This window comes from Phytophthora cinnamomi (genome assembly GCF_018691715.1).
Source record: "Phytophthora cinnamomi strain GKB4 chromosome Unknown Contig41, whole genome shotgun sequence".
NCBI classification, from domain to species: domain Eukaryota; phylum Oomycota; class Peronosporomycetes; order Peronosporales; family Peronosporaceae; genus Phytophthora; species Phytophthora cinnamomi.
Window position 1 is genome coordinate 152,501 of NW_027150974.1, and position 11,780 is coordinate 164,280.

The window sequence follows — 11,780 nt, forward strand, 5'->3', positions numbered from 1 at the left end:
GGCTCACTGTAACCCCATGAAGTTATCCGCGAATTTCATGCCCCAAACAGACGTGCTGTCCTTGGAGGCTCTGAGAGGTAGTACCGTGAAATGTAGTTTTTTGGATTTTTAAGAAAAACTAAAGCCGATATTTTTGAGCCGTTTGCAGATTCCTCGCGAAATGCGCTAGTTAAACGGTACCACACATGCCTATGTTCGGAGAAGTCTACGGAGATCGCAACGTCTTTGACACGGCGTCCCTGAAAATCGCCTGAATTTCTAACTCTCAACTGGTCGTCACCCGGGTCCAAAATGTGTACTCGAAACCCAGTTCGACCACTTCCCATGCACCTACACCCGCCAAACTTGGTCAGCATATACTTCTAAGTATAATATTTCGAAATTTTAAGATTAGAAATGTGAGCCTCCAATATTGCATACAATATTGCAATATTAAATTTTGAAAATCGCAAATTGCAATTATTGCTACATAATTATATTAACAATTATTTTTCGTCGCATATCTCTACGCCACTAGGGGTACTTTTTTGCGCTCTTTCCGATGGGCTAGGTCGCAAAGGCAGAAATCAATATTGTTTTCAGTATCGTACAATATATAGTTATTGAGAAATATCACGCTACAATTTAAAATATCGCATCAAATTTTTGTGCGGGCAGGTGCCCTTTCATGCGCTATCCGGTGGTATAAAATTTAAGTCGAAATTTGACAAAAGTTTTCCCGAAATATTACAATAGGCCATAGCCCCTTTTCTACTCTTGGGTGGTGCCCATGTTATGTTCGCTATGTATGTACCATCTCGCACCACACCCGGTGGTCAAAGTCCGTAAAGCTAACTCGAAGTCGTTGCCGAGTTATGCTCCAAAGAGTAGGGGACGTACGGACTATGTACCCTCCTGGTGACCCTTCTTTGCGCTGGAGTGACCCCCACTATGTGCCAAACACACTGGTGAAGGTCCTGCGACATGAATCCAAGTCTGGGCCAAGCTATGGCCGCCGTAAGATTGAAACCACTTTGTAATTTGCTCGGTAGGTCCACAAGCTATCATGAGTCAATTTGCCTATATCTGCACTCCCCAACGGTATATCGGATGCCTCCTAAGTCGCAGTCATTGCCAAGATAGGGGGTCTCAAAGATTTCCGGTGCACCGGTTCTGGGCGCCATATGGCCCCAAAGTGCACTTTCTCGCTTCCAAGTTGCTCAATCAGGGTGCCAAGTTGCTCCTTCACACTCCCCAGTGCGCACCTAACGTGCGAACCTAATGCGAACCTTTTTGCGTCGGAAATAGGCCGGAATCCATCAAGAAAAGACCGTTACACTTTCCAACCAAGACGACCTTTCGGCAGCCAACCAGATTTCAGCACGACCTTTCGTAATCTGAAACCGTCACCAGTGGTCAAAACCTATCATTTTCAAAATTTGGAGCCCTACGCGCCCCAAAGCGTCCATTAAAAGTGGCATTTTCAGGGGGTTTGTGAAGTGACAAGTTGGTTAGAAATGAAACTTAGAAATGGCGCGTGGGTTTCTAAGTGTAGTGGAAAATTGGCATGTTTACAGATCGCGATTCAGAAAAAGAAAAGTAGTTGTAGATTTAGCTTTGGGGTCGGAGAGCGGATTCAGAGTTAAGTCAATAATTATTTTATTTTTTTGTGTCTCGTGGAGTGGCAAATTGGTTTGAGGCGACGTCTAGGGAACGGTGAGGGGTTCCTAGATTTAGTTGAGGACTGATGCGTTACTTCACCGGTTACGTGAAGTAGCATACTGGTTAGAAATGAAACTTAGAAATGGCGAAGGGGGGGTTCTAGGTCGAATCTATAATTGGTTTGTTACTTTATGTAGCTTCAAGATTCAAGATGGCGATTGATCGAGATTTAGATGTGTCTTCGTAGAAAAAATTTCTGTTTTTCTGAGAGATGTCTATTCTTAAAAAAAGTGTACTCGTATCCGCTTTGGGGTAAAATCTGGAGTGGTGGTGTACGCAAAAAGGAATTGAGGTTGTATTCCTATGCTATGAGCATAACAATCCAGTTCATTTGACGCAAGTATTTGCGTTGCGCTGTGTACTTTGTGCTGAGGCGTGTTCAAGCTGCTGAAAAGGTGTGTGTGCGCGGATTAGTTACCCGTTCGCATGTGCTTTGACGGCGGTGAGGATATGCTGATGTGGCGAGGTGCTACAACGACGCTCTGTCGGAGCTGGCGCGAAGGGGTGCTGCGGTGGGATGCGTGGTGTGTACGCTGTCTTCGGGCGGTGTTGCGCTGTGCGGTGCCTGTTGCGGCGCGTTTTGCGCTGGTCTTTTCCGGTGGAAAGCTTTCAATTTCAGGTAGAACCGGACTTGATCTGGGGCGTGTATGCGGCGTGCGGAGGGACTACAACCCGAAGTGTGCTGCGTCGTGCTCTGCAATTCGCTTCTTGTTCTGTTTCGGCGGAGCTGTTGAAGTGAGGATCGTAATTTGTCTTTCTGTGCTGGAGAGATGGAGAAAAGATTCTCGGCTAAGGTGACGACTTTGGGAAAGGCTGCGTGCGTGTTGCGGATGCTTCGGTGTTTGCGGCGTGTGTGCGGCTGGCCTCTGTGTTGTTGTTTGTGCTGGGAGGCGGCTTTTCGTCTTCTTTCGTATGGAGGATATTAACCTGGTTGATCCTGCCAGTAGTCATACGCTTGTCTCAAGATTAAAGCCATGCATGTCTAAGTATAAACACTTTTGTACTGTGAAACTGCGAATGGCTCATTATATCAGTTATAGTCTACTCGATAGTACCTTACTACTTGGATACCCGTAGTAATTCTAGAGCTAATACATGCATAAATACCCAACTGCTTGTCGGGCGGGTAGCATTTATTAGATTGAAACCAATGCAGTCTTCGGGCTGGTATTGTGTTGAGTCATAATAACTGTGCGGATCGCGCTTTTGCGCGATAAATCGATTGAGTTTCTGCCCTATCAGCTTTGGATGGTAGGATATGGGCCTACCATGGCATTAACGGGTAACGGGGAATTAGGGTTTGATTCCGGAGAGGAGCCTTAGAAGCAGCTACCACATCCAAGGAAGGCAGCAGGCGCGTAAATTACCCAATCCTGACACAGGGAGGTAGTGACAATAAATAACAATGCTCTGGCTCTTCGAGTCGGGTGGAATGAGAACAATTTAAATCCCTTAACGAGGATCAATTGGAGGCAAGTCTGGTGAAATAATGGTTGTATTGTTATTTGCCCGTTTAGTTCCGAGCCGAATGATATGTGGGTCGCCCTAGGAGACCGATGTGGAGTGGTCCACACAATTGTGTGGACCACACATATGCTAGACAGCGGTTTTTTGAGCGATTTCGCCCTTTTCTGGATAAGTTTGGGAGGTTCCAAAACTTTGGAGGTTATAAAGTTTCGGAGGTCACGTCGGGTCGTCGCTTGAAAATGGGTGGCTCCGCGCGCCGCCTGCCGAAATTCTTCCTCATTATCGAATTTGCTTGGTCGGACGCAGGTGTACCGTAGATCTCCACTTAAGTGCGACATCGTCGAGGGAAGAACAGCGCGCGAGATGGCTCACTGCGGGTCTTGGATCAGGTTGTTGCTGGCACCCAGCCGGGGTCCTCTGGGTCTCACTGGGGCACTTATGGACGCTGGCCGTGGCACCGCGGCAGCTTGGTTCAGGTTCAGTGGCGAGTCCAGATCGTGGGTTGGCTCGCAACCGGGCTAGAGTCGGTTTGTTGCTGGCACCCAGCCGGGGTCCACTGGGTCTCACTGGGGCACTGTGGACGCTGGCCGTGGCGCAAATGGCAGAGGCTCGGTTCGTGGCGAGTCAACCGCTGCCTAGGCCGTCGGTGGGGGCCCTGGTGGACTGGCTGCCGGAGTCGCTTATGCGGAATTCGGGGCTCTGGGGAGCACCCCTGGAGCTTCGTCTTCTTCGGATGTCCGCACGATGTAGGGGTGATGGCCGCCGCGATAACGGGCGGGCGGAGCACCAGCGCAGAGTTTACACGATTGCCGACCGGAGGGGTAGCACGGCCGCCGGGAGGGTCCGGGACCCCATCGCTGACAGAGGCAGCGCAGCCGTGGATTGTCAGCGCGACTCATCCTGAGAAGGTGGAGCCGTAGCCACGCCTTCGCCCGCTGGATGACGGTGTCCTTGTTCGTCGACGTCCCGTTCATCATGCAGTCATTGTGGGTGCAACCATAGCATGTACAACACGCTGCAGCGCACACGTAAAGACACGGAGCGGTTATGGGACCGAAGTCAGAAGAGCCGTCTTTGAAGACCATCGCTTGGGTAAACCACACCTGCCCAAGTCACCTCCGGTTGCAACAGGGACTGGTAGTCTGGCAGGAAGAAGTCCCAAGCAGCGCGCGCTGCACGGGCATGTCCAGAAGAGATGCTCAGCGTCTTCCACGTCGCTACAGCCAAGGACGCACAAGACGTCGCTCGTCTGATGCTTGCACTTCTTGCGTTCAGCCCGTTGTGCTGACGGAACGATGTCTGCGAGGATCGGCAGGAGGTCGCGGTCGAGCGAGCGTTCCCGTTTCCAGAGTCTACAACGGTTCCACTGCGACACCGAGAGGAGTGGGGCTTCCGCTGATCTCAGGGAGCTTGTGGAGGAGGTGGTAGAATTGGTGGTTCATACCCTTGACAAACTCCACACCTTGTCGAACGTCCACTCGCGACGAGCCGCACGAGGCCCGCCGGGAGGTGGGGGGCCTATCGCGGGGACGGCGCGTACATCCAAGCCGAGCAGTCGTGCCGCTTGGCGAGAGAAGAAGCCCGCCGCGTATGACCATTTGTCAGGCGTGGCGAAGTTGGCTTCTCCCAGGATGTCCTTGCAATGCTCTCGCGTAGGGTATTGTCCATGGCGATCGATGAAGTCGTGGATCCTGCCGTACCCGGCGTCGAAGAAACGATGCGCATTCGACGAGGCCTTTCCGGTGAGGGCCGCCACTAGCGTTGGCGCGGAGGAAGTGGTTCTGCCAATACGGCATCCCAACTTCTGCCAGCTGAAGTCGTCGAGCGAGCAGTGGCTCACCACGAGGAAGTACCACGCAATCAATGGCATGAGGGGGGGGGTTCCCAAGGCCCTTGTACCGTGAGGCCGTACGGAATTGGCGCGTAGAGGATGTCGAAGCCGACTCCACCACAGTCAAGCGGACCTGAGAGCATGGGTATGCTGCCGCAAACCATCGTGGGATAGTGCAGAAATGCGTTACTGCACGCATCGCGTCATGGAGTGAGAGCATAACTGGAGGGCGCGGCTGGGCGACCGTCTCGGGGGAGGCCGAGGCCCCAGTGACGTTGGCATGCATACAACCACTCCTCTGCCATCGGCCCTCGGATCACCCGCGTCGGCGAGATGTCGCGCTTGAACAGGAAGGCTTTGCTAGCGCTTGACTTGGATGGCCACATTCTGGGACCCTGGTCACGGCCGCCGTGTACCACAGAAGGGGCAAGACGATGGCGCGCAGGATAACAGCGCGACCTTGAAGCGTCCGCGCACGATAACGCCAGAGGTTGCAGCGCAACACCAGCATCAGGATGCGGAAACTTACGCGCTTGACGGCAGGGAGGGGCTCATGTAAATACCGAGCACCCGGACTTCTCCATCGTCCGCAATGACATCCCACCCGCCTGCTTCCAGCTCGGCCCGGAGATCTGGGTGAAGCAGCGAGAAGGGAAAGATGTGCGTCTTGTGCACGTGGCCGAAGTCCTGCTGTGGCCGCGTAGACACGGACTGCCTCTACGAAGACCGGGGCGTCCGGAGATCGCGAAGAAGGCCGGTGCAATCACGAAGGCAAGAATGTGGTGGGGCTTCTGATCGCCCGGAACCGGAACAGAACGAAAGAGCGCCGGCGACAATGGGTCCCCTTGGCGGACCCCACAACCGAGTTCGAAGAACCGGCTCGCCGTCCGTTAACGAGTACACTGACTAGCGTGCCCCGGAAGAACGTCATGATCCAGTGGCAGAAAACTTCACTGAAGCCCATGTGGCGGAGGACTTGGAGCAGTGCTTCCGACGCACTGTCAGAATGCTTTGGCGTAGTCAGCAGAACCAGCTCCCGCGTGTCCACATCGAGGCGCTTGCGCAACGTCTGGAGATCTTGGATGCGGAGAGCGTGGCGGATCGTACTGCCCTTGACGAATCCCGCTTTGTCCCGAAGTGCAACAATGTCGGTAGAATGTTGCGGAAGCGCCATGCCAGGACTGGGGCCGACTGCAGCGTCGTGGTTGAGACGATGGGCCGATAGATGCAATTCTGACTACGATCCTTTTCCACTGAATTAAGCTGAAGGATGTTCGCCTTCTGCTGGGATTTGGACATCTTACGCGATCGAAGTTTGAACGCGTACACCATCTCGTACACCTGAGCAGGCCAAATGGACGGGTTGAATTGGTAGTACTCGCTCGGCAGGCCGATCAAAGCCGCGGATCGTCCCGTTGGCGGAATTCTTGATCGCCAATGAAGTCGTTCCTTGCAGTCATTGGGTGCGTCCAGCATCAACGACTGATCCTCATGAGAGGCGAGCCTTCGTTATAGCTGGAGGAATCCCTGGGCTTGACAGGGTCTGCTTGCTGGCGGGGCCTACTTCTTATGCCGATATCCCAGGACGGTGACTGATTTGTACAGAGCCCCAGTAGTGCCGGTGCGCAGCAGCCAGCTCAAACTCGGATCGCTCGTCGTCGTCATTTAGAGTGTGACGTTGAGGATGACGAGCATTGTTGCAAGGATTCTGTCGGCGAGCGGAAAAATATCCGAGCCTCGCTCGCCCTCCATGACTCTATCAACTTCGTCTTCTTCTCACGACTCGCAAAGGTCTTGAGGAGCCTTCAGGTCTCCAGAACGCCTTGTTACTGGCACGTGCACCGTAATGTTCGTCTTAGACTTACACCGGTCCACGCCCGAAAGCCATTCGACAGCGGCGCGAGAAGGTTGGCGAGGCGTTCGTGCTTATCCTTGAGGAGCCTGCTGCATGCTTGCAGGGAAGAGCGGGTGTCTGCCTTTAAGTGTCGGTCGAGAAAGAGCCTGGTTGCGCGGAAACAATCGGAGAGCGGTCGCAAACTCTCAGCGATGCGATCAAAAATGTCTGTAGATCGGGATCCACAGCAACCATCTTAGGCACTTCCACGGTAGTCGCGGAAGTCGGCTGGGACGGAGACGCAGGTGGATTTCCACTGGGTAATGATCTTCGTGGTACCACGTCTTGTCCGTGACGTATCGTGAGCTGCAGTAGTAACCATCGAAAACCACGGTGTCGCAGGACAGTAGTCTAACGGTTCCGTTAGCTGGGCCCGAGAAGAGGCGCCGATCCGGGAAAGGTGGCCTCCCGGTTCCGCGACGCCAGAGATTCTGAGCATCAATGTTTGAGCCTTCACGACCAGGTCGTGTGGGCGACGGAGAATGCTTCGTCTAGAACAGGAGTCCATGGGCGTGTTGAGGTGCGCCGAGACCAAATGGTTTGCTGCGTCCAAATCAGGTGGAGCGATTCGAAAAGCGCTTGCGATCAGCTCCACCGGCGTAGACCACGTGATGAAAGACCTGGAAGTCGTCAATCGCCGCGTCTAACACGAGTAGCGACGTGCAAGATGGTCACACGCTGGCTAGGTTTGCTACGTCCTCCACAGGCATGAAGGGGTGGCGCCGGAAGATAACGCAGACACCGTAAACGTGGCCCGTGAAGTCGTCTGTCGTGTACGATGGGACCCGAAGACTTGCCCTCGAGTCCGGATTAAATATGGCAACTCGCTCACGATCCGAGGAGATTGTCCGAGTTTGGTGAACGTTGTCTCTTGGAAAGCGACGAGTTGAACTGAGTCAAGCGAGCATGCACAGGCATGCTGACGCTGCATGCCTGACCAGGCGCGTTCAGTCATTAATGTTTATGGACAGCCCGCGCAAGGCTAAGGCGACTCAGAGATAGTGGCCTCAGGGACTCGAGGGAGCCCATGGTTGCGTGGTGGCGGATGTCGCGTCAGGACTTGAGACAGGGGCGGAACAAATCGGAACAAGAACCGCAGACGCTGTCTACCTGCATGAGATGGATCGTCGAAGGACAGGAGCGCCATGCACTGTGCACTGCGACGCCCATGTACTACTCAAAGCGTAGCCAGAGTTGGGACGCGCAGAGTGCTTAACGTCTTGTCAGTCCAGAGCGGAATTCAGTATGGTGGCTGGAGACTGGGCGTATCCCACAAAACTATTACCTTGAGGGTCGTGATAAGATAACAATGGGCGTGCAGTCGGAAAAGATCGTTACTTACGCGATAGCCGGGCCACATCACGGTACAGTGTCATCCTGCGAGTTGATCAGCGATCGCCTTTGCACTGGGTGCCTCGTCACAGTAGTAGTCCATGAGCACAGGTCCATGAAGCTGCGATACAGCCGGCTCATCGTCAGACTGGTTTTAGCCCTATAAGGCCGGAGAAGACATGCTACTTCTACCACGGGAAGGTCATCGGGGCTGGCGTGAACCAAGGCGGCGTAGGCGCTAGGATTGAAGCTGATCATGGCAGGCGAGCGACGTCGGCTCACCAGGTCGGCAGATCTTGACACACCTTCCGGAAGCGCGACGCCGGTACTCGGAGCGGTTCACCGTGTTCGTTTTGGGACGAAAAGGATCGAGTGGGAAGCCACCAGCTCACCCGCGTGCCGCTAGGAGCAGTGGGGATCCGGCGACCACCGCGAGTCGACATTGCACGGGCACAATCAGCATGCCCGCAGTGTTCTCAAATCGTGAGTGCGCTGAACGCGAGTTCGAACGCCGATGGGCTTCCGGAGCCGAATCCGCAGCCATCCGTATTCAGCTGATGGTGAGTGGCGACCTCCTGCAGCGCAGGCTGCGGAAGCCCGGCGTGGAGCAAGAGGCATGACGGGTCACCTTCACCCATGATTGCAAGGCCGAGGCCGCAGGCGTTCAAGAATAACAGTGCCGTCTACCATGAACAGACGGCAGGCGCGTCAAAGTACCGTATCCGGGCGTCACCGGGCGACGCTCGACTGGGCGAGCAGCACGACGGGCACCGCCGCTTCGCGTTCGCGGCGCTGATGCTCGTCGGCTTTGCTCGCTTGGCCGCGATAGACGGGGAAATCACCTTGTATGGGAGCTCTTGCTTGTGTTGGACTACACAGGCTTGTCGAACCCGATCGAAGAAAATCTCGCGGAGAGGCTGGCCACCCCGGCATCGGGCGTCGGGGACGTCATGACCGAACAATTTCGTACGTGATCACGGGACGTCCAGAGAGCCAAGCTTGGTGCAAGGCGCGATGATCGGTTGAAACTCAATGCGACGAAGTAGTCGTAAAGATCGCGTCTTCATCAAGTCACTGGAATGCGCTTGAAGTCCACGTAGTAGTACGCTCGCGTAGGCACTGTACGGCTTCGCACGTGAGCTTTGGCCTACATGAGGAGACCACCTACGCCACCGAGCGATCGCGAGGTCACGGTTGAGTGCAGTGAACCGGATGCCGTAGCCACCACGCAGAACGAAGTCGCACAACAATTGAGCGCTGGTCCCCAAGTGGAAGACTGCGGCTCACGGTTCTTGCGTGCGAGTTTCTTCGATGCCATACGTTGGAGATCGCGCGGCGAGGATGGCAAAGCTTACTTTCTCGACAGCGACGCGGAACGCTCACCCTCCCGGAGAGTGGTACGCGGATCTCTTGGAGCCGAACACCTGTGGATGGCCTCGTCGATATCAGGCGAAGAACTTGTCCGTCAGGTACATGGGGGTGGGGCATGATTGCTCGCGTACCTCCTGCGAGGGTTGGAGGCTTACGCAAGACGCGCGGCGCGTGGGGTGACTACCATCCTGAGCAGCTAGGCTGGAGCTGGGGCGAGTAGAGGGCTAAGGTCGAAACTGGCGGCGAGGCTAAAAAAAAAAAGTACAGCGGCGAGGTTCCGACAACAACTGAGGCCGATCACTTTCAGAATCGGCGGCGGTCTTGGGTGGTCAGGCGACTGGGGTCTGGTCCAGGTGAATGATCCGCTTGCGGGGTTGAACCAGCATAGCTGGAGGAGCCAGTCTGGTGCCAGCAGCCGCGGTAATTCAAGCTCAATAGGACTCATTTAAAGTTGTTGCAGTTAAAAGCTCTTAAGTTTAGGTTTCTGTTTGGATGTCCAGTCCCTCCCTGGGCATGCTGTACTTAGAGCTGAACATTTTGTGAGGTGCCTTTCTGTCATAAGTTGGTGGGTTGGTGAGCTTGCATCGTTTACTGTAGAAAAAATTAGAGTGAATTTAAAGCAGGCGTTTCTCCATTTTGAATACATTAGGTAGAATAATAAATACGGCCTTGGTGGTCTATTTTTGTTGGTTTAGCACACCAGGTGTAATGATTAATAGGGACAGTTGAGGTATTCGATATTTCAGCGTCAGAGGTGAAATTCTTGGATCGCTGAAAGATGAGCTTAGCAGCACTACCGGAATGTTTTCATTAATAAGGGACGAAAGTTAGGGATCGAAGATGATTAGATACCATCGTAGTCTAACCATAAACTATGCCGACTCAGGATTGGAGTGTTTGCTTAATGCCTTGTCAGCACCGTACTGAGAATCAAAGTCTTTGGGTTCAGGGGAGTAATAGTCCAGGCTGAAACATAAAGGAATTGACGGAAGGCACCACCAGGAGTGGACCTGCGAGCTAATTGACTCAACACGGGAAAACTTACCAGGTTCCAGACATAAAGATTGACGATGAAAGTACTGTCTGATTCTGGGTGGGTGGTGCATGAGCCGTTCTTATGATTGGTAGAGTGATTTGTCTGGTTAATTCCGTTAACGAACGAGACCTCCGCATTGCTAAATAGATCTCCTTACCATTTTGGTAGGTTTGTAGACTTCTTAGAGGGGCTTTGGTGAAATCAAACCAAAGGAAGTTGGACAAGTAACAGTGTGATGCCCTGTAATAGTTCTCTGGGCCCGCGCGCTTACACTGATGCGTTCAGAGTATACAACGCTGATCGATAGGTCCTGGGTAATCTGCCCGTAGAATACGCATCGTGCTAAGGATGAGACTGTTGCAATTTTCAGTCTTGAACGAGGGAATTTCTAGTAGCACGAAGTCATCAGCTTGCATTGATTACGTCCTGCCTTACACACCGCCCGTCTCACCTACCGATTGCGAAGAGCTCGGTAGAAAGCTTCAGATTGTGAGTCCGCTTGCTCGACGAGTGGATTCGCAGAATGTTTAAACCTCGCCATTAGAGGAAGGTGAAGTCTATTCTAAGGTTTCCGTAGGTGAAACCTGCGGAAGGATCATTACCACACCTAAAAAAGGCTTTCCACGTGAACCGTATCAGCCAATTGGTTGAGGAGGCCTGCTCTGGGCGGCGGCGTATGTCAAGTCGACGGCTGCTGCTGCGGCTGGCAGGCCTATGTAACGACGTTTGGGTCCCTCTCAGGGAACTGAGCTGGTAGCCTCTACTTTTAAACATTTCTTGTAATACAGACATACTGTGGGGACAAGTGCTTTTAACTAATTAGCAACTTTCCTTGAGGTGGATGTCACAGGCTCGCATCGATGAAGAACGCTGCGAACACATTACGTAATGCGAATTGCCGGGATTCAGTGAGTCATCAATTTTGGGCTGCATATTGCACTTCCGGGTTAGTCTGGGGTATGCCTGTATCAGTGTCCGTAAACTTAGCTCTCTTCCCTTCCGTGTAGTCCCGGTGGATGGGAGGTTGCAGACGTGGTGTCTTGCGGGCAGTCTTCCGGACTGGCTGTAGGTCCCTTGAAATGTACAGGCATGTACTTCTCTTTGCTCGAAAGCTGACGAGCGTTGCTTTGGTTGGCCAAGGCTGCAAC

The 11,780-nt window shown here is 53.4% G+C and overlaps 1 protein-coding gene across 1 annotated transcript in view; it reads left to right on the plus strand.

Moving 5' to 3' along the window:
* IUM83_17427 (putative tripeptidyl-peptidase) overlaps positions 1 to 11,780 on the plus strand; it is a gene marked incomplete at both ends in the record, with an annotated part of 27,231 nt that overhangs the window by 1,675 nt on the left and 13,776 nt on the right. Inside the window, one exon of the mRNA XM_067942375.1 lies at positions 9,105 to 9,191. Coding sequence (XP_067791179.1) covers positions 9,105 to 9,191 — 87 coding nt within the window. The remainder of the gene's footprint in view (positions 1 to 9,104; positions 9,192 to 11,780) is intronic.